Source organism: Antechinus flavipes, chromosome 4 (genome assembly GCF_016432865.1).
Source record: "Antechinus flavipes isolate AdamAnt ecotype Samford, QLD, Australia chromosome 4, AdamAnt_v2, whole genome shotgun sequence".
Lineage (NCBI taxonomy): Eukaryota > Metazoa > Chordata > Mammalia > Dasyuromorphia > Dasyuridae > Antechinus > Antechinus flavipes.
Genome location: NC_067401.1, coordinates 244,375,968 through 244,399,955, shown reverse-complemented (window position 1 = coordinate 244,399,955; position 23,988 = coordinate 244,375,968). Strand labels below are relative to the sequence as shown.

At 35.4% G+C, this 23,988-nt stretch overlaps 1 protein-coding gene across 5 annotated transcripts in view; it reads right to left on the bottom strand.

The window, feature by feature from the left end:
* The window catches only part of SENP6 (SUMO specific peptidase 6), a 137,173-nt gene that overhangs the window by 68,634 nt on the left and 44,551 nt on the right, over window positions 1–23,988 (bottom strand). For 3 of the 5 annotated variants that reach the window (XM_051997284.1, XM_051997285.1, XM_051997287.1), the window contains one exon: window positions 17,042–17,099. In XM_051997284.1, coding sequence (XP_051853244.1) covers window positions 17,042–17,099 — 58 coding nt within the window. Of the gene's footprint in view, window positions 1–9,185; window positions 9,274–17,041; window positions 18,623–23,988 lie in introns of those variants that run through there. The other 2 variants (XM_051997288.1, XM_051997286.1) reach the window with 2 other exon arrangements.

Sequence of the window (23,988 nt, the reverse complement as noted above, 5' to 3'; positions counted from 1 at the left end):
TTTGGCCATTGTCTTTGGCATATTTATTATGGAAAGGGGCAAACTCATAATGGAACTTGCCATTTGCCAGGAGAAAGGAAACACCCTCTGAGGTTGGGGGCATGCTTTTAGCTGGCAGACTAAATCCTGAAAGGGACTTAGCACCCTAAAAAAGTTAGCTCAGAGGAGAAGTAGGAAAAGAATTACGGTTAATTTGGGAGAGATACCAAAAAGAGTGAGGGAAAGGGAAAAGGAAAGGGAAAGATCTGTAAATTTGGAAAGGTGAAGATTTAACCCACTCTTGCCCTACTGGGGTGTGGCTTTTTCTTGAGATGTGAGAGAACATATCCCCTCATGGGAGCTCCCCTCTCCCCCTCCTGCTGGTTATATAAAATAATACTTTAACATTAATGGCTTTTCTTTAAAGCTTTTATTTACATGGTATTAATAAATGAATGTCCCCTACCCTACCCCCCAAAGATTCTACCACTTAGCAATGCAAGAAAATTTGTTAGATTTCTGGTTAATTGCAAATTCTGTCAAAGTGGTTATTTCAAAACCCATTCAGCAAATTATCTAATATTTATTTAAGTGCATAATGGTCTCCTTGTTTAATGAATATAAAAAAAATATGATATAGCTTTCTTGAGGTATCTAGAGCTGAATTTTAACCACATATCCCTGCACTACTTTTGACTGTGTTTTACAGGTACATTTGACAGGTAATGTACAATGGTTGGTAAGATTTTTGTTTTGTTTTGATAGACCGGAAACCCCTGATTGATGAAACTTGCTATTGACATGAAATTTCTTGGGACTGTAACTCATAGTTTTGAGTCTTGAATTTGGATTTAATTGCCTGATGGATCATTAAGTCAGTAATATGTCATTCCAGAGAAATGCCATAAATTACTCAGAAGGAAGCCTTCCTGAATGACATGTCACAAGTGGATGTCTTGTCTGGGCAAGAGCTGGCAGGACAACCTTAGCCTCTGCTTAATATGGGAACCTTCAGTTTCCCAGTTCTGCCTCTGCTTAATGTGGGAACCTTCAGTTTCCCAATTCTGTTTCTTTGCTTCCTACGTGATTATTCCTGAGTCTGGCTGAAGTGGAATTGTTACTGCATGATTAGTTATCAGAGCTAAAGACATTTTATTCTGTCACGTATCTGCTCTCAGATTGAGGCCCCTAAAAATCAGTTTTGACTGATTATATTATAATCATGTCTCTGTTTTTCTCCTCTTATAGCAAATTTCTGTAATCAAAGCAAGTGGTCAATAGAAGACACAGAAGAGGCACAATACAAGTCCATAGATAGTATCTTGATCTATATCCCAGCCTGGAGGCTTCTGTGGCTGCTGTCATAAAATCCTTAACTTTCTTGCTTCCTGAGAGTTTCTTTGTCTGAAAGCCCAATTGGGCAACCTCCCACTTCCCTTTTGCTCACTTGGAGAAGAAAAAGACAATCTTATCAGTTCAGGCAAGGTTTTTAAGACCTTGAAAGCTAAAATGACCTCTCTCCCACCTTAGCCCTACCTTTTACACTATATATTGATGGAAGGCGGAGCTCCTAGGCCTCAATCCCAGACTTCTTGCTTCTCAAAGAAACATGTTTTTTTAGGGTGACCCTCCCCCTAGACCTTAGCAGTAGCTGCCAAAGACCTTGTAATTGAGGATGCTCCTAAGCTCATCCCAGGCCAATCTTTGGAGATTCCCGCTCCCCACCAGGTTTGGATCATTTTTGTCTATATCAAAAATTTAGAATTGGGGAAAGAAATGAAGATAAACATCTAATATGACTTCAAATTCGTTTTTTATGTTTTGTATGATCATGGTGGTTATATGAAAAGAAAGAGGATTTACTTATTTTGACAACCAAACATTCCCCCACTAAGTATGCAGGAGAACAATTACTGCAAGATGTCCATGAACCTAGAGAGGTTTCTGTTATGCTTTATAAAGGAAGAAGGATTCAGTTCTGGTCAAGGAAAACAGGCTTGCAGATTCAGCTGCCTGTGCTACTTCATGTTTATCCCTGTCCATGGCACCTTTAATTCCCCAACCCTGTTTTCTCTTGTATAGTTCCCAGGCAAGTAAATTCTGAAAGGACTGCAAAAAAAAAAAACTCTAGACATTTTGCTAAAGGAAACCATACTTACTTAAGGCCACAATGTTCCACCCATTGCCTTTATTCCTTTGAGGAAACAAAAGCAGGACTTGGGGGGGGGGGGGGGGGGGGGGGGAATTGGCTTTGGTATTCTAGGAAAAGCTGTCTGAACAAAAGACATACATGATAACCCATCTTCTCCTCCCCAGTAATGGAATTCCAGGTTACATCCCCAGTAACCCCCAAATTAACTCCACTTTTGATTATTCTTTTTCTTTTGCTTATATTTAATCCTTGCATTTTTTGTGAGTTGTTTTTTTCCAGACTCCAAGTCATGAATTTCTAATTACTTGTTCAACTTGAAATCACCTGATATCTGATTATGATATTTAGCACTGGATGCTACTGCCCCACCTACAAATCATGTGTCTCCCCTCCTCAGTCTGGACCCCACTAGGTATGGCCATATCTGCATCCCTTATCAGCTTGAAGCACCTCTAGAAGATGAAACCTTTGTTCCTTTTCCCAAGTGAATCTGGGTCTGGACTGCTTGAGATGGGAATGGTGGGATAATGGCCACCAGGACCATGACAGTTCCATAAATAACACTGCAGATTAGATGCCAATCTGTTTGTCTGTGATGACTGGGTTTCCAAGACAGACAGTGGAAGTCTGTGGAAGTGGGGTCTCTGATTCCTTCTCATTGCTTTAAGCAGCAATATCCTGTCACCAGCTTGCTTATGCACTTAATCACTAGAATAGTTAAACATTTCTTAGCTAAAATGATTCCTGGAAGCTTCCATTGATGTGCACATATTGGTTCTAAATGGTAAAGAATGGGTTATTGATCCTGAAGAGAAGAACAAGCCTGAAGGCTAGATAACAAAGATGTCCTATTGGAAGAAATATATCAAAGATGGGTGTGAGAAATCTTCAAACATGTGAAATAATGAGGAGGGAGTAAACGGGACCAGGTGAAAAATTTCTCAAAAAGTCTATGAGATGGAGTGGGTCAGATCCTAGGCCTAAGTTTCAGGATGTTCTCAGAGTGCTGTAGGGCAGAAAGTTAGACCCTAGGAAATTATGTGTCCCACAGGAATTAGACAGCATTGCTAACCATTGGTCAATGGTTATTTCTTTTTCAATCCATCCAATGAACCCAAGCCTTTTGCTATTTAACCAATTCAACATTTCCAGCTCATTAGGCCAGACACAATGCTGGGAGATGTCCTTACCAGCTATCTTTCCCCTCTTATCTGGACCCACCCCAAACTTGGAATACTCTTCCACCTTCTTTTTTACCCTCTTGGCTCTTCTGGCATCCTTGAAGAATTAACTCTTCCCATTTTTTTTTTTTTTTTGGCAGGAGGCCTTTCTTGGTTCATTTTCCTCTAACTCTAGATGCCTTATTCTCATTCTCAGTCTCTCATCTCTCTCTCTCTCTCCTGTCTTTTTGCCTCTTCTTTCTACCTCTGTATGTCACTTTTTGTCCCTGTTTCATTCCCTCCTGCCCTCCCACCACCATGTTTAAATATGTTTCCCATTTAAATGTGAGCTTCTGGATTTAGCAGAATTTAGCACATAATAAGAACTTAATAAGTGCTTGTTAATGAATTCCCTCTGAGGAAACTAAAATGATGAGGATTAGACTGAGATACTTAAGTGCTTTTATTACTCAATGTATGATTCTATGACTCCTCTGGTAATATGTTTTGTATTTCCTTGTGAAAATATTAAAAGGTAATCAGATAAGGAAAAGTTTTAAAAGTTTTCTTTCTGAGATGAAATTGCTGTAAGTCTGTTGCAGAGAGCAATATATTTGGCTTAGCTTTTTTTGTATTCTCAGTGCCTAAAAGGAAAAGTTTTAAAAGTTTTCTTTCTGAGATGAAATTGCTATAAGTCTGTTGCAGAGAGCAATACATTTGACTTGGCTTTTTTGGTATTCTCAGTGCAATGGAACATATTAACTGCTTAATAAAATGCTTACTGAATGATTGATTTAATAAGGCAATTTACATAGAGAATCACAATATTATAGATTTCAAATTGAACAATAATCTTCTGTCTAGACTCTTTCATTTTTGCAATTTAGAAAACTTTGAACCAGAAATTTTAAATATCTATCAGTGTGCTGGTGATTGTGTGTGGATCAGGTGCTAGACCCCCTTACCCAAAATGACTACTCAGAGGCATCTTCAGATACAAACAGGAAACATTTGTTCAGTCCTTGCAAGGAGAGGTCCAAACACACCAGCTGAGCAAACACACAGTCTTTCAGCTCCCATCTCCCAGCTTGTGTCTGGCCCAATGAGCTGGAAATGTTGAATTGGTTAAATAGCAAAAGGCTTGGGTTCATTGGATGGATTGAAAAAAAAAATAACCATTGACCAATGGTCAGCAATGCTGTCTAATTCCTGTGGGACACATAATTTCCTAGGGTCTGATCTTTTCTGCCCTACAGCCCTCTGAGAACAGGGATCACATGACGTCCTGAAACTTAGGCCTAAGGTCTGACCCACTCCATCTCATAGACTTTTTGAGAAATTTTCACCTGGTCCCATTTACTCCTTCCTCATTATTTCACATGTTTGAAGATTTCTCACACCAATCTTGATATATTTCTTCCACTAGGACATCTTTGTTATCGAGGCCTTCAGGCTTATTCTTCTCTTCAGTATCAATAACCCATTCTTTACCATTTAGAACCAACACCTGAACATCAATGAAGTTTCATTTTTCTAAGATTTTGAATTACAATTCTTTTTTTCTCTCTCCTATCCTTACACTTACAGTTCCTCTTCACGATAGCAAACAATCTGGTATAGATTTACAAATGTATAAATATATATGTACAATCATATTACACATATTTTCCTATTAGTCCTGAGTAAGAGAAAAATAAGAATAAAATGAAAAAATACAAGAAAAAAAGCAAACGAAGAAACAAACAAAAAGGCGAAAATAGTATGCTTCAATTCATATTCAGTCTACATAGTTCTCTCTCTTGAAGAAGATGGTGGGTTTTTTTTTTTAATGCCCAAGTCTATTGAAATTGTCTTGGATCACTATATTGCTGAGAAGAGCCAAGTCTATCATAGTTGATCATCAAATAATATTACTATTATTGTATACAATGTTCTTCTGACTCTGCTCACATTTCATTCAGCACCAGTTCATAGAAGTTTTTCTAGGCTTTTCTGAAATCAGCCCACTCATTATTTCTTATAAAACAATATTTCATTACAAAATATCTTCTTTCCTTAGTACTCAGACATACTTTTGTTAAAAAAAAAAAAAAAGTCAATTGTTCTTTGATCATTTGAAAGAGTTCATTTGCAAATTTTTCTGGCCCAGATAATTCCTTTAAGGATTACTTATACAGCATGGAATTGAATGAAAAAAATCTATTTCTTGGGGCAACTAAGTGGCACAGTGGATAAGAGCACCAGCCCTGAAGTCAGGACAACCTGAGTTCAAATCTGGTCCCAGACACTTAATACTTCCTAGCTGTGTGAACTCTGGTTAAGTCACTTAACTACAATTGCCTCTGGGGGAAAAAATCTATTTCTTGAATTGACAAATTTGGAAATTTTATATTTCTATAGATTGCCATTTCTTTTAAATTTTTAGGTTTTTTAAAAACATAATTGAGCAGAATGGTTTCTGATAGTTCTTTTAATTTTTTCTTTCTGGGTCATTTTTTATTTTGGAAATTTAATTTTTCTTTAATTAATGATTTATAAATTTTGGGGAATCTTTAAAAAAAAAACTGTCTTAGTGCCTACCAATGGAATGGATTTTGGGGGTTTACTTCTAATTTTATATCACCTTTCTGCAAATTTTCTGCTTACTCTGGAATTTGTTCAACTGTTAAATGTCTTAATTGTATGCTAAATCCTTAATTATTCTTTCTTTTCAATGTTTCCTTTTTTTTAATGAAATTTCATTTTTCTTGAAAACTGCACTTACATTCTATAAATTATTTTATTATAAGCTCATTTGTAATTATTTGATTTCTATGACTTCTTTGCCCCATTAGGTTTATAATGTTATTACAGTGTTACTTAGTATTCACTACAATTTTTTAATGTATCAATTTATTCAGACCCATGAGCATTTATTTTCTACAATAATCAAAAGCCTCCTTTATTCCATCTAAGCATTGTGAATATCTTCTAAAACATCCCTTCTTGAAGTATTATATTTTTTCCCACCTGTCAAATAAGAGAGAAAACAAAGATACCAATTTGTTTATGATTCCTAATTTCATTGGTCTTTAAAGATTGGTTGTGATTTTTGTCTTTTTTATGTTTTTATTTTTTATATGACTTAGAGGATATGATAAAATTTCATAAAGATAACATGTAACGTTGAAATTGTGCATATACTTTAATATTCCAATTCAAAATTTCCCAAAGGCCTGCCAATTTTTCCCCCAATACACTTTAGATCTGTTTGTCCAGTTTCAGAAATCTGAAATATGTTCAGTTTTGAGAAACAAATATTAAAGTCTCCTTTATAGTGGATTTTGTTCATTTATTCACTCCTTTTTTTTATTATTATTATTATCGTTAAGTCTGATACATTCCCAATCAAAGTTTATGATTTAAAATTTTGGATTTGTCTTCATATAAGTATTACATTACCACCACATCCACTTAAAAATTAGGATGTAGTCTTTGTTAACAAAGATCTAACCACAAGCCTATCGTCCTATAAGTTGCATTAATTTATGGTGTTCCTTTTCCAAGAAACTTAACTGTTCCTCATCCTTATTCGTTTCCCTTTATTATACTCTAAAATTTTGGTACCCCAAACACTGGTTCTGTGCTTATATTTCTTCTTAGTTCCATGTCCCTTATACAAGATGGAAGTCACACCTTACTAAATCCAGCACACTCATCAATGAATACTCAGATGTCTCCACAAAGTATCTTTTTGTACCTATCTTTTGATACAAGGTCCTCTCCCAATAAGATCTATTCATAGAAATATTAATTCATGTAGGAGCCACATTTTATAGCCAGAGTTAATAAATCTGTTCACTCAAGATAAAGTATTTAAAGGTCTTCTAAAACCAGGAATTAAGATCTTAACCTTTTTTGAGTCATGATCATTTATACAAGCCTTATAAAGCCAGTGAACCTCTTCTCTGATTAATGCTTTTAAATGCATAAAAAATTTTAACTCCTCCCCACTATCAAAATCAAGGTAAGACACCCTGGTGTAAATGAATGCTCCTCTATGCAAACCATTCACCTCTAGCATGAGTCACTCCTACAACTCTGATATTGCCCTCACCTATTCCCAATCCATTATGAGGTCCTTGCTATTTTCTTATCCAAAAGAACAGACTACAATGTTCCAAAATGATAGGGAACTGTTTTCTGCATCCTTACTCCTGTTTCTCAACACCCAATGATATTACTCTCTTTCTCCAAAGTCTCTAGAGGAGTCAAGGTAAGAAAACAAAAAAACCCAAAAACAAACAAAAACAAAACATCCAAAGAAACACTTCAGTTCTATATAGACAGAGTATAGGCTAAGCAAGAATGTGACAAGGTAGTGAGGATTTCTTTTTAGATACTAGTGAAGATAGATGACCATTGAAGTACTTTCAAACTCTAAAATTCTGTGATTCTGTGAAGAAGCAGTGATGACACTGGAATTTAAGATAAAACACATAGCCATAAAAGCTAGCAAAGAAAATGAGACAGCATCCACAACTCAAAAATAAACCAGTTGAACAGGCAGAAAGAAAACAATTCTAAATGCTCAAAGAAAAGTCCTTGGAGTAGGGGTTCTTGGAGTAGGAGTCCCTGAAATGTCCTGTAAGGGCAGATTTGGCTGGTTATTAAACCAAAGTATTCCTGAGGAGAAACAGAATGTCTAATCCACCAGATTTGGAAGGAAAAGGAAGGGGTAGAAGGAACAACAGGGATGCAGAGAAGAGAGGATTTAGGTTTTTGCTGGAGGATAGAAAAGATTAGTACTTAATTTTGCATAGTGATTAGAGCATTGGACTTTAAGGAAGAAGTGGGTTTGAATATAGTCTCAGATACTAGCAACACAGTAGTATGACCCTAGGCAAACCCCTCACCCTCTCTTAAACCTCAGATTCCTTATTTGTAATATGTAGAAACAAAAATTCCTATCTTAAAAGCAAGTTTTAGGGCCAAATAAAATTATGTTTATTAAGAGCTTTTCAAATTTTAAAGCCCTATGTTCATGTGAGTTATGACTATTACTATTCATATGTGATGGCTATGTGATGTTCTGGAAAAAGTATAAGACTTTATTTAGTAGAATTTTATGTCTGTTTTATATGTTAGGGATTAGGTCTTTGGAATTGTCAAGGAAAAAAATGATCCCTTTGTTGTTTTAATATAGATGTCTGAGAAGGGTAATTACTCTGGTAATGTCTAGTAAAATGTTTGGCACATTTAAATTTTTCATAGCATTTTTGATAAAGAAAAAATTGATTTTATGTTAGTTAAGTATAAAATCTTAACTTGACTTTGGAAGATCTTAAATTCACTGAAGGATACCAATAAGAAATGGAGAACCGGGAAGAAAGGTGTTTGTTTCTCCTAATCCTTTACTTCACAATTGCCACTGATCAAGTTAGAGTTGCCAAAGCCAAGAAGAAACTGCTAAAGAATTCATCTCAAAGTTATATCACCATCTCAAGAGAAGACAAGAATACTACCTCATGGCAACTGGACTACATCAGTTTAAAATAAAAAATAATTAATGGTCTATGAATGAAATTGTTAAGGAATATGGATGGATATAAAAAGTTTTTTAAAAAATCAGTTACTTGATCATATGAAACTCAAATAAAATTGAAATTTCATAATTGGTAAGAAAGTTCACCTGAATGCTTTATACCACATCAAATTTTAAGGACACTGGTTATGGCTTTTTCTCTATCAATGGAATGGTTTAATAACTACATTCAGAATACAAAGAATCAGCACAACACTTTAAGCTGATTTTGTAAAGACTACTTTAACAGGTAAAACTTATGCAATCAGGTTGCTTTAATAATAATTAATATTATCTGGGACTTTGCAGACAATGATGCAAGCAATATTACCTCCAAAGGGAAGCTGATTGACCATTATCTTGTACTGAATGAAGAATATCTAATCTTAGATGGAACATACATTGGAAAACCTGACTATATTTCTTCACTGGATGAACCAGGATCCAGAAGTTGCACAGAAAATCTGTAAATTAAATAAGAAACGAGAAGCTGATAGAGAGGAATGCCAAGAAACTAAAACAAGTTATTGCTGACTTGCAAAAGGGTAGGGAGCATCTGTGAGAAAAAACACTAAGACATTATGCTGAGAAAAAGTCTATGATTCTGCAAAAAAGATTAAAAAGTACAGTACTAACGATCATTTAGCAGTGCCTTTTGCACTTCTAGCCTTTTTTGATAGTCTTGTCCAAAATAAATAAGTGCATTCACCTCTGAGACATAAAGTATAAGACTGCCTTGAACATAGTAGGTACTTAATAAATGCTTGTTCTTTGACAACACTATAGTCCTCACTGTTGACCAGAATCAAGGAAATATTCAAAATTGCTCCCTACTGGGTAAACATGAATTCTTAAATTCACTTAAGAAATTTATATGCTTTTTTGTTAAATTTTAGTGTTGAAAAAAAAAATCTTGAAATACTTTTTCTTTTTCTGAGACTACCCTTCTGAACAGAAATGTTATTTTCATTATAACTTCAATTTACATTAATGTCCTAATTTGATGATAAAAAATAGTTTGTTTGCTTGTGGACATGTGTTGCTATCTATGCAATGATATGTATTGTTTATGCAAAAATGAGTTAATATAGAAGTTAAGGTCTATGGTATCTTAGTGTGAGATGTTCAAATTTAATCTCTGAAGTCTTTTGTTTTCTCTACTTCACAGACAGAACAAAGCAGCTGAGAAAATCTCATTCTGCACTGTGAATAATTGGGCAGAGAATAAAGTTAGGAGCTATTTGTTAAATGTTATAGGGAGGAAGGGAGGAACCTGGATATAAATTAGCTATTAGTAGTGGCATGTGTTACATTCTTTGTTGAGGAAAAAGTAGAAGTGAACCTTTAACAATCCCTTTTAGAGGAAGATTGTCTAAAGATGCTACAAAGTACATGGACAAAATTGACATCTGGAGATGGAAAGCAAGTTAGTTGTATACAAACTAGTGCGCTATATAGCGTGTTGATATTCTTTTCAAAATTCCCTCATTTGTGTTTGAGAAGTTCTCAAATCCTGGATAGGACATGCCAAAAATAAAAAAAGATAATATATTATAGTAGAACACTTGCAAAGTTAATTCAGTAGTGTGGTGAATCTATAGGAAGTTTTTGCTCAACATAACCTATTATATTTGACATCAAAGGACTAATTGAAAGTCACTTTGTCTCAAATACAAAATAGAGTTCTTGACTTAGAGTCTGTGAAATTGTTTTTATAAATATTCTGATAACTGATAACTATTCCAATATAATTGGATTTCTTTGTATTTCTATGTATTTTGTTTTATGTACTTAAACATTGTTTTCAGAAAGGGTCCATAAACTTCAATCTACTAAAACATCAAAAAAAAGTTTAAAAATCTCTGCTTTAAAATGAATTGTAAATGAGAAGTTTTAAACCTAAGGATGTGTATTCAATTTCAAATAAAGAATGACAATAACCTAAAAAGCAAGATGCTGACTGGGGAGCAGTAGAACAAGTCATATATGAGGTAAGGTATTAAGACACAAATTCCAGGGGCCCAAATGTCAGCAGGTATTTATAAGGTAAAGTGCTATTAACTAAAGGAGCATACCTGGAGAATACTGATAAACACTTAGAGCTTGTATGTATAGAAGATAAGAAAAATAAAAGTAACATCTTAGTGATGACAGATCATTTCTCTAAAATACAAAAGCATATCTGACCAGGAAACAGAAAACTTTTCTACTCTTTATTACTAAGAAACTGCAGAATGAATAATTTTATGTATTTGTGCTCTCCTGCGAAGGGGACCAAGGAAGAGACTAAAAGCAAATTATTTAAAGATTTATTTATATATATACATACAGATATATATATATAAATATAAATTTATCATTCCATGGTTTGAGCATTTTCACCTTCACCATGCCTCAACATTCTAATAACACACTAATGAACATGCTAAGGACCCTGAGGCCGGAGCAAAAATTTCAGTGGCAAAAATGCATGGTGTTTCTAATGTATGTATGAAATGCTACAATAATGATCATGCTTTATTATAAGCTTTTTACCACAATAGTTGCTTACATTTTGTGTGTCATGTTTGATTGTCTATTGGCATATGTTGTGGTGCCTTAGAAAATAAAATAGATGCAGAGCCTGACATCTTTCTACTAAAACATCAGCTAAAGAAAGCTTAGTTCCTAGCCTCCCCTCAGAGAATCACTAATAGAAATGAGAAATATCATTAAACTAAAGTTTAATAACAAGATCTTAATGATGGCAACAGAAAGCTTCTAAGAAGTCTTAGTGTACAGTGACTATCCAAGATAATGGAAAAATATAGAAGTAACCTGTAAAAGTATCTGAAAAATAAGCCAACTTGTTTTTTCCAAGACTATAAAATATACCCAGAGAGTGGACCCTAAAAAATAGCATAACACAACCCTTGACTGCTAAGTGAATAATATTCTCTAGTCAACAGGAAGGATTGATAGGCAAGAAGACTCAAAAGAAGCAGCCACTTAAAAGTTGTATAAAGAGGCTTGAACTAGATAATATCTGATAATTACACAGAGTAAGAAACTGATTTTGGGGTACTGTAGAGGTTAGGGAATTCAATCAATTCTTTCTCATGTCTAAGGTGGTGATGATGGTGGTGGCTATTCAGATAAGTGTAAGGAGACTGAACCTAGAAGCAGTTTTGATCTCTTTTCCAGAGTTGTTTTCTAGCTGTGGAGACTTTCCAGGGAAGAGAAACCCATGCATACTGAAGACTGTGCCAAGTTAAACCACCTTAAACAGATTCAAGAATGGAGCCTCGTAGTTCTATAGATATTAACAGTTGACTTGGGCCCTCTACAAAGTCCAATAAGTCATGTTGTAAGTGTCAGGCTTTTTGGGGACTTATGATTGCCCACAAAACCAATGTCCATTGTTGGAGTGTACATAATACATGATTCTTTATATAGCTACAATATATGTTATAATTATGTTGTATTTATAACTTGTTTTCTATGCCATAAGCTTTTACTGCTGTTACACTTCCATGCTATATGACAGTATGTCATATTATTTAAGTGCTGTTGCTTTATGGAAATTTAGTATAATTTTACATAGAAGCTATGTATTTGGGCCACTCTAACTCTGTTCTGTCATGCAGTGTTTTTGTATTTCATAAGGTGTCCAGTTTATTAAGCAGTTCTTAAAATGGGATTTATTAACATTTTTTAAAACTTATAATTGTATTTCACAATAATTTTTTTAATTCAATGTACTTAAATCTTATTCTGAAAACACTGCCAAAAGGATCACAACAACCACCAAAAAAGTTAAGAACTACTGATTTAATATGTCCTATTATCAAATTTATCAAATGCTATTAACATTATTATTATTTACACTAATGTGAGTTACACTTAGTCCTAGAATGAATGTGAACACTATATATCTACATTCCCACAATATTATCCATGCTAAATCATGATAATGATAATTTCATCTGTTCACATATTGTTCAAATATACTTTCTACTCTGTATAGTCTGCAAATGTCACTCTAGAAGGACACAAGGGGGTTTTTATAATAAGATATAAAAAGACATAACTATGGCTATGCCTGCAAGTAACAAGTTAGTTCTGAGTCTCAGAAATTAGCACTTCTTATAAGCTCCACAGAAAGCCAAGGGAGTCCACAACTCTAGCTGCAAATATAATATGTAGAGTCAGAGAAGTGGAAGTGGCCTAGAGCAGAAGTAGGAAACTGACATAAACTTGGGGAAGACGGAATAAGAATAAAGATGGGAAAATAAAGTAATATACTAGAGTGATCTGAGCAGAGATTTGAGTTAATCATGTCTCACACAAAGATGCTGGTCTCTACTGGTATGTAAGGTAAGTAGGAACAACTTTGATGGCAGGAACCTTTTCTTTTGCACAAAACTTGGTAAACATACTTGGGGCTGTTATCTTTCTTGAAAGAGACCTTAAAGATATAATACCATACTCTTTCAAGTTTTCTTAAACTTATCAGAAATGAAAATTATGCAAATAAATCCTCCCCCCAAAAAAGCTAGAAATTATGTTTCCAAAAATTGGATAATCTTCTGCCTCTGTATTTTAACTTCAAGCATCATTCAAGGTTTTAACATAGCCTTGTTAGAGAATTTAAAATTCTTGAGGAATGTATAAATAAACCATGGTACATATGGTATGTGGTAACCATAATATAAGAAAACAATTTGGGGGGAGATGGAAGGGAGAATGAGGACAAATTGATACACAATGTCCAAGAACAATGTCAAAAGAAAAAGAATACAAAGATCTCCAGAATTAAAATCAATAATAGCACTGAGGAAGTAACTTAAATCTCTCTTGAGTAGAAAAATTTAGTAAATATGTAGAATAAGAAATATATCTGAGGTTGCTAGATGGCACAGTGAATAAAGTACCAGTCCTGAAGTCAAGAAGATCCAACTTCAAATTTGACCTCAGAAGTGTAAAATTTGGTAGCTGTTATTATGCACAGTGATCTAGGGCAAAACACAACCCCAACTGCCTCAAAAGAGTAAAATAATAATAATAATAATAATAAATTTTAGAAATGCATCAATGTGGTCAGCCCAACAGATTTTTTTGTTAAGGAACACTTTGTTACAAGGGAAAGTTCTATTGAAAGGGAGTAAGGGGAAGGATGAAAAGAAAAATGTTAAAAATACAAAACGCCCAAAAGCATCAACCAAACATTAAAAATATTAAACTTCAAAAGTATTCTAATTTAATTCAACAGAGTATTTCATTTTTCCAACACCGTGAGGTGAATGTACCTATTAAAATAATTTTTAAATGTGTGGGAACTGAGTTTATTATTGAAAATAGGCTGTTTTTAGCCTATGCTCTAGAACAAAATCTATGCATTAAGATTAATCTATTAGAATTATGTGACTTATACACAAGCAATACTGAACTTGAATTTTTCCATGAAGGCAATATACAAGAATATGCTCTCAATAAAAATAGAGACAAGGAATAGCTATTTTTGGAAACAACTGTCACCTATAATGAATTCTGAGTGCACTTCTGACACAGTTGAGATTATTGCCCTAATAACACAATTTAGACACTTAATCCTTGTATGGATTACTTGTAAACTCCTTGTATGGTTCTGCCCACCCCATACCTACACTAAAAAGTTGCATATTAATGTGAGGGGACGACAGACCCATACTGTTTGTCAGCAAGAAACTAAGTTTTGGTATTTTCATTCTTCTTTTTACATCCTTTATTCATGTTTTTTCTATTTTCTGGCACTCAATCACTTAAGTCTGGGCTCCCCCACCTAAATGTATGCCCTCTCCCATCTACCAGTAACAGTATATATATCCCTGACCCTGACCATCCCTTTCAATATTTGTTGCACCCTGACTCATATCCTCCAAATCATTTGTAGAACAATTGGAATAATTCTTGCTCTTAAATGCCATTTCCAGACCTTCCCTCTATCATTATCACTATGTAATCTTCTCTCTATCTAAATTTATCAACCAAAATAGATAGCAAGGGTTGTTATCAACCAAGTCCCGGAACATTCTTCTTCCTTTCTTAATAACTAATAATCTTTCTCAATTCAATTCATGCCTTCAGAATATATATTCATGTTCTCTCAAAATATCTAATTTCCCAGTTTCTCAACCCACTCAAATCTTCCCATTCTTCCTCAGCTATACATACAGGGATGGTAACTATTAAGATATTTCAGAAAGCGGAGCTTCTGTTTTGGTCTGATGATTTACTATTACAACAGTAAAGTAATAAGTCCCTAAACAAAGAGCCAGGATATTCCATACAAAGCACTCAATATTACTACTAGTCCCAGTAGTACACATGTATGGTTAAAGGATTAAGTGACTTGTGCAGAGTCACATATTATTAAGTGTCTGAGGCAGGATTTGAATTTAGGAAGAACAATCTTGCTAATTCCAAGCCCAGTGTTCCTAACCATTGCACCATAAAGCTGTACTAAATCCTTTTATCAAGCAATAAATATATCAACAGTATGAAAATTTGAGTCTCCTGGTGGAATAGTAATGATTTTATCATTTTTTTGATGGTATTTTCTGTTAGGATTCTTTAAATGGGTCAGCACAGTGCAAACGGGAAGTAAGAAGCCAGAAGTGCTAAGAGGCCCAGAAGTAATTTCTGTGGACAGAATACTGCCCCATGGGCAGGACTGGTCATATTGAGGTAGCTTCTTAACAGGAGATATCTCCTTTTCTGATTGGCTATGTGTGTAACCTCATACACCCTTCTTAAGTCTACTGCAGCAGGAATTCGCTTTCTTTATCATGGGGTAGCTGAACTAAATGGATGAATAGCCAAGAGAGATAAGGAACTTGATAGTGAACACGTGGGTCTCTCGCAGACCGAGTGTTCACTTGGGAGTAAACAGATCAGGACATTTTGTAAGCAAGTATAATAAAGGCTTTAAGTCTGCACATGGCTGTTCTTGAGCGCATTATCGGTTATTAAACTACGATTCAAGAAATCGTAGCCAGAGATCTCTGAAGGCCTCAGAGGAGGCCAGTTCGATTAAGTTAGTTTACACTGCAAAGGTCAGTGGCCAGAGGATTGTTTGATGCCCTGGGAATTAGTAGAGACTGGCAATGAAAAGTACAGAGTAACACTAGGGCATTCACAAATGACTGCCTAGGATTAAGTAATTTACTGTACTTTTCAATTTTCTTTACAACCATTGAAGAACTCTACCTTTGGAAGTGCTGTCTTGCAACAATAACAAGGTTCAACATTGGTGTCCATATTGACATTTAACAGAAATGGGGATGACCATTCTTTGCAGTTCATGTTCAAGGAGAAGCAGAAGTCAGCAATCATGAAAAAGACAGTGGCATGAGAACTGTTTCAGAAGATCTATAAGATGGACTAATTAGGACTGCAAATTGCTATTTGTGTGACTATGTGCAAGTCTTAACCTTTCTAGGTCTCATTAAAAAAAAATAGAAAGACAGAAAAATAAGTTGAAACTGATGACCTCTAAAGTGCCTTCCTAACTCCAAATCTATAACTTTACGCTCTACCACCTGCAACTATCTTAAACTACTGCAAAAGCACTGCCAGCTATTGAGGAAGCTAAGATAACAGATAAGTCTGCAAATGCTTATACTATGTGCCACTGTTTCTACTTATGAATTATTGTGTTTTCTTACACAACCTAAATGTAATGACACTAGTTCTGAACCCTTCTGTGATCAAGCAAGACCTAATGTTTACCTTGACCCTAGTATTTCAGATTCCTGTTTTATAATTTTTCCTATGTTGTTAAGTAACCAGTGTTTAACTCATTGTATTAAAAACTTATGTTTGCCTTCATCTTTGGTTCAGCTCAGCAGAGTAAACTTCTGTGAACTTCCTCATTGGTGAATGCACCATATTCCTTTACATATCTTAAAAAAGAGCGATGAGAACCATATCCTTTACTTTGACTCCAATAATATCATATGGACATAACAGTTTCTGATAAAGAAAATGCCTATTCAAAATTTTATTTAAAAAGATCTCGCAAAACAACATCAATAACAAGTAACTGAAAACAAATGCTATTGTTTGGTTTTTAAAAATACAAACTCCTAGAGGTAATGATTAATGATTTATAGTGGTTAAAATAGTAAATAGTTTTGCTATCACTTAATCATAAAAAAATCAACTTACCTTCTTTCCTTCTGAAGTGTCAGACTCATTATCTTCTATACTGAGGGGATTTGTATCACTGTATTAAAAAAAAGGAAAAAGGACACTTATTAACATAGTCTCTTTCCTAGAATTTCAGAACACTTTCAGACCCTGCTCCTGGTTCCTCTCCAAGTTGAGAACCCAAGACAAAATGGAACTAAGCGAAGTAGTTTGGACTCAGGTCCATGGGAAACCATTAACCTTGTACTTCTATTCATTTAGCTTCAACAGGAACCTATTCCCACTCATAGATATTCTAGCTGGACTTGATGGCCAGAAAAAGCAATACAAGAACACTCTCAAGGTCTCTCTTAAGAACTTTAGAATTGATTGGATGACACGGGAGACACCAGCACAGGATCACCCAAGATGGCAAGCCCTCAAGAGAGAAGGTGCTATGTTCTATGAGCAAAGCAGAATTGAATTAGCTCAAAGAAACATGAGATGCACCAAATTAGAGAAGCCACCCCAACTATTCATAGGGACTGTGTGTTTGACCCGTGGCAAAAGCATTCTGGGTTCGTACTGGTCTCATCAGCCACAGACACACTGTAATTTGACTTTAATATAGTGATGTAATTTTGGTCCTCTTCAAGAACAAAGTACAACAACCATGTCCCAATGGTCAGCATATAACTAAGTCCTTCTTAATCTTCATTTTCTTAGCTTTTGTAGGATTTGACAATGTTAGTCACCTTTTCCCAATAGATAGAATCTTCTTTCTGGTTCTCTTTTTTTCTTTTCTTTTTTTTTTTTTAACATTATTCTCTCTTGGATTTCCTTCTGTTCACTTGATCAACATTTGTTCTCATTCTCTCTTGCTAAATCATCATCCACGTCATAGCCATTGTGGGAGGTATCTCAAAGGTTGATCCTAGGCTTGCTTTTTTGCTGTACCCTCTCCCACTTATTAATGTTAACAGCTCCTAGGGATCCAAATATTTCCACACAGATATTCCTACAAATAGAAGTCTTCATTCTTCTCCAGGCTACTTTCTTTACTATGTCCTCGAAATTTTTTCATTCTAGAAACTCATTCAAATCCTAGAAGTGCCCTCCCCAATCCTGTGGCCTGTCGCTCTGATTGGATTGCTCCTTTCAAAACCTCCACTTAAAGAGCAGCCAGATGGCACTGTTTAGATAGAACACCAGTCCTGGAATCAGGAAGATCTGAGGTCTCAGACACTTAATACTTACTAGCTATGTGATCCTGGGCAAATCACCACTTAACCCCAACTGCCTTAAAATAAACAAAAACAAACAAACAAAAAACACCCACAATCAAAACAAAACAAACAAACAAAAAAAAAAACTTAAGGCAGAAACTCTAGGCTAACATCTTTTTTCCTAGGTAGTTGAAAACCCTGACTTTTACCCTCACACAACCCATCATCATTTTCCTTTTCCTTTTATATACTATCTTCACATTAAAATATAAGATCTGTGTGGATATAAATTGTCTTTCCTTATGATTTGTATTTATATTCTTAGTGTTGAACACAGTGTCTAACTTGAAAATGATTATGAATACATATCCAGACCTAGCATCTCACTGGATCCAGAAGAGGCAGCTGCCTAATTAGACATTTCTACTATGTAGGAGCATGTCGACATCAGTTGGATGTCTCATTCAGTTGGAGCAAAAGCATGACCTTCTGAACCTTAGTGAACAATTTCAGCCCTGAGGTCCTCGATTACAGCCAACTTAGTCCCCAGAAATGGAGCACAATTTTAGAGGGAGCCTTTTCATTGGCAGAGACCCATGTTGACTGCTCCCAATTGCTGGACATCAAAGGTGAGGATATGCAAGCCAGATAGGAAGTAGATTTACACATATGTCTAGGAGTTTTACCACTGCCTGGTTCAGAAGAAGTTTGGTTCAGTTCAGAAGAAACATTTGGTAAAAATCAAAAAATCCTAACCCCAGAACTGAAAGACCCACAAGTACTGGTGGATTGTGTGCCCCTGGTGGATGTGGAAGATGATCATGCCCAAGAAGCCAGAACCAAATGTGTCTTCATCTACATGTAATTCTATTCATCATATATATATATAAAATCCTATACCTCCAATTTGTTAGTCACATCATCAAAAATAATTTTTAAAAATTTATTATAGTACATTATGGAAATGTTTGTTTTATTTAATAAATTAAAAATAAAAGTAATTTGTTTAAAAAGAGAACATTTTTCTCTAACACAGGTACAGATACTTTTCAAGCAATCCTACATAGGTTATATGTGCATGAGACTTTTAAACATATTTCTATATATGTCATATTATACAAGAAAAATCAGAAGAAACTGGAAAAAAAATCAAGAGAATGAAAAAGCAAGCAAATAAACAAAAGGTCTACACTACATACTCAGCCTCTATAGTTCTCTCTCTGGATGCAGACTAGTAGTTTCCATTCCAAATCTATAGGAATTCTCTTGAATCACTGCATTGCTGAAAAGAGCCAAGTCTATCACAGTTGATCATCATATAATCTTGTTACTGTGTATATAATGATTCTGGTTCAACCTGCTCATCGTTTCTTACAGAACAATAATATTCTGTTACATTCATATACCATAATTTATTCAGCCAATTCATGAAAATCCACTTAATTTCTAATTCCTTGCCACTACAGAAAGAGTAGCTACAAACACTTTTTACACATGTGGATCCTTTTCTTTCTTTTATGATCTCTTTAGAATATAAAGCTAGTATTGACACTTCGGGATCAAAGGATATGCACAGATTTTTTTTTTTTAATAAAAGCTTTTTATTTTCAAAACATATGCAGTTTTCAATACTCACCCTTGCAAAACTGTGTGTTCCAAAATTTTTCCCTCCCTTCCCCCACCAACCTCTCCCTTAAAAGACAAAATAATCCAACATGTTACACATGTGCATTTCTTCTATACATATTTCCACAATTATCATGCTGGACAAGAAAAATCAAATCAAACGGAAAAAAAATGAGGAATAAAACAAAATGCAAGCAAACAACAATAAAAAATGAAAATACTATGTTATGATCCACAGACAGTCCTCTCTCTCTAGATACAAATGGTTCTCTTTATCACAAGACCATTGGAACTGGCCTAAATCACCTCACTGGATCATCCTAAAGGACATGGCTCTTTTCATCACATAATCTTGCTGTTACTGCGTACAATGTTCTCCTGCTTCTACTCACTTTACTTAGAATCAGTTCATGTAAATCTCTCCAGACTTCTCTGAAATCATCCTGATCATTTCTTATCAAACAATATTCTATAACATTCATATCCCATAATTTATTCAGCCAATCTCCAACTGATGGGCAACCACTCAGTTTTCAGGTTCTTGCCACTACAAAAAGGGCTGCTGCAAATAGTTTTGAACACAGAGGTACTTTTGCCTTTTTTATGATCTCGTTAGGATACATACCCAGTAGAGACACTGCTGGATCATGCAGTTTGATAGCCCTTTGGGCATAATTCCAAATTGCTCTCCAGAATGGTTGTTTCAGTTCATAACTCCATCAACAATGTATTAGTATCCCAGTTTTCCCACATCCCCTTTAACATTCCTCATTTTTTTCCTATCATAGCCAATCTATGAGGTGTGCAGTGGTATCTCAGAGTTATCTTACTTTGCACTTTTCTGATCAACAGTGATTTTAGAGCATTTTTCATGTCTATAAATGGTTTTAACTTCTTCATTTAAAAATTGTCTATTCATATCCTTTGACCATTTCAATTGGAGAATGGCTTGAATTCTTATAAATTTGAGTCTATATATTTTAGAAATGAGCCCTTTATCAGAACCCTTTGATATAAAATTTCCCCCCATTTTATTGCTTCCCTTCTAATTTTGTCTGCATTTATTTTGTTTGTACAAAATTTTTTAAAACTTAATATAATCAAATTATCCATTAATCACCCCAAATGCAGCCAGGTGTTAAAAGTTCAGATCTTTAATTGCTTCCTCCAAAATAGGCCGGTTAGTTTTCTTGGTTCCGAGGGCTCTCGTTGCTAATCTTCTGCCTCTGCCAGCTTTGGCAACTCTTCTTCCAAATATCTCCAGCCAGCACCAAGGTGAAGTTGGAATGAATCTGACTCCGCCTCCGATAGTGGGCTTGTGGGTTCCTCCCAGAGTGCTCTGTGTCTGTCCCAGAGTGCTCCTCTGACTCCTGGCAATGTTCCAAACTGACTAACCTGAAGCTAAGAGCTTCTTTGTATATGATCTCCCAAAGGTTGACTCCTCCTCTGAGGGAGGGATTAAGGGAGGTGTGAATTCACAAAGTTGCTAAGTTAACTTTGTGAATCTCCAATACTTGTGAACTCCAATGAGTACTTAAATACATTAGTGAGTTAGAGAATTTGCAAAGTACCATGCTAAATTAGGCAATTGACTTATCACTTTATAAGGATTTGCTCTAAGGTGTGAACCAATAAGCATTGTATCAATTCCACTGAGTTAACACTAGGATTCTAATATCTCCCTTGAGTTATCACCTTGTTTCAAGTTAAGTTGAGACTAGGATTCTAACAATCCATTTTGCCTTCTATAATAATAATAGCTCTCTTCTTTGGCCATAAATTCCTTCCTTTTCCATAGATCTAAAAGGTAAGTTGTTCTAATTTGCTTAAACTATCACTCTTTATGTCTAAATCATGAACCCATTTTGACCTTATCTTAGTATAGTGTATGAGATGTGAGTCAAGGCCTAGTTTCTGCTACACTTAATTTCCAATTTTCCCAACAATTTTTGTCAGTCAGTCAGTTTAATGAGAAGCTGGACTCTTTGGGTTTATCAAACATTGGACTACTATAGTCATTAACTATTGTGTTGTGGTATGCAGTTTTTTTAGTCTTTGGAGCATAGTTCCAAATTGCTCTCCAGAAATGGTTGATCATTCACAACTCCACCAACAATGCATAAATAATGTTTTAAAAGAAAAATTATGCCAAACAGATCAAAAAAATAGAGAAGGCAGTGACTTTTTATTTCTTCTGTGGAAACATGCATTTTTTTGTTTGTTTTGCAACAGTCCCATTTGATTATAGTTTTTTTTCTTAGCTCTGTTTTCCTCATTCTTCCATCAGATTAAGTAAATCTCTCCATGACTCTTTGTATTCCTCATTTCTCAAAGCACTAATACTAATGCTTGGGTCATGGCAGACAATCAATTCAATGCTATCAGGTTTTACATGCAAAAAAAAAAAAATGTGCAGGAGTTTAGAGAAACTGAACGAAAGAGGAAGGAAAATTTCTGGGTTTCAAATAGAAATTATCTTCAATTCCCACCTCTACCAAAAGCTCAGATACCCAAATTACAGAATTCAAGCCTATAACACTACCATGGTACTAAGGCAGAGAACAGAAGAATAAAGGAAATAAGAAAGGACAACAGGATATGTTACTATGGAGGGGATGGGAGTGGAGAAACAGGGAAGCAGGGAGGAAGGTAACTCTACCTAAGCCTGGAAAAAAAAAAAAAAACCAACATTTAGTTGAATTAAGCCTTTTCTGTCTCCGTGAAAGTCATTTGAGCAGAAACCTAGACTGGAGAACAATGATTGCTCAGTGTGGGAAGATGATTTAAGATCCAGTTCCCAAGGAAAACATTCCTGGAGGGAAGATAGAAAGTAAACAGTAATAGAAAATGGTGGGAGAAGGGAGTGGATATAGAATGAAATTACTGAAGATCTCAAAAAGAAAACTCAAAGAACTTTAAGCTAGTTCAGTTTGAATTGGATGGGTTGAAGTTTTCTCAAAAAGTCTATGAGACTAGGCCTAAACCACTGTGGTCCCTATTTCCAGAGATCTGCAAAGCTGGAAGATTAAGCTTTGGGCCCTAGGCTGCAGGAAGTCACATGATCTCTAGATCTATGGGTCTTTAAAGGTCAAACCTACGTCAGCTAGAGGAAATGACATGACATACAGGAAGCTAACAACATTGGTGACTACTTGTCAATGACGGTTACTTCCTTTTTGTCTATCCAATGAAAAGGCTTGGGTCTTTTGCTATTTAACCAGCTTTCCTGTTTCTGGCTTGTCAGGTCAGACACATGTTAGGAACTGAGATGCTTCCTGAATGTGCTGGCTCTCTCCCAACAGGGACTAAATGCTTTCTCTTTGTACCTGAAGATGTCTCTGATTAGTTAATTTGGAAAAGGGATCTAGCTGTCTTACACAATTTATGGAGGCTCATCCGGGACTTGTGGCTTCCCAGAGAGATGCCAGGATTCTGATTGAAGGAAGGCACCAGGTTGGGTTTTCAGCCTCCCTCTATGTGAAGTATGGGACTAAGAAAGGCTCTCAGATACAAACAGAAGCACAAGTCTCTGAAGAAGCCCAAGGGTAAGAGTGAGCCAGGTAAATTACGTACATGTAATCTAGCAGGGCACTGACTGTGATGTGTCCTTGGGCTGTCCTTAGGTGGCAGTGAGCCCTGGGATTACTTGGTGATCCATTGTCAAGAGGTGAGCCAGGACACAGACACAGGAACACTTTGGATGGCCCGGAAAGGTAGGTAACCCCTTCTGAGGTTGACAGTCTGAGTCAAGAGGTCAGCTCTGTGTATTACAGGAGATCAAGCTATGAGAATAGATGCTCTCCCCAGAAAGAATGGTGATCCAAAGTCAAGGGGAAGTCCTAGTAAGGAACGCTGGGATCATCAAAGAGAAGAAGCAATCCAACTCAAATATTCAGAGAAAAAAAAGTGCACTTGATGGGATATATCTGTTTTGTGTGGGTAAGAGATGATATAATGTTCAGATGTAATTATTGTCTGTGTCTATGAGGAGTATCTACATCATGTCTATTCTGTGAGCTAGAATTTGTTAAAAAGAAAAAAAGACTGACTTAGCTGCAGGAAAATTGTTGAGAATAATGACTGGGAATTTGGCAATTGGTCATTGAGATTCCAAAGTCCTTAGCACAAAGCAAA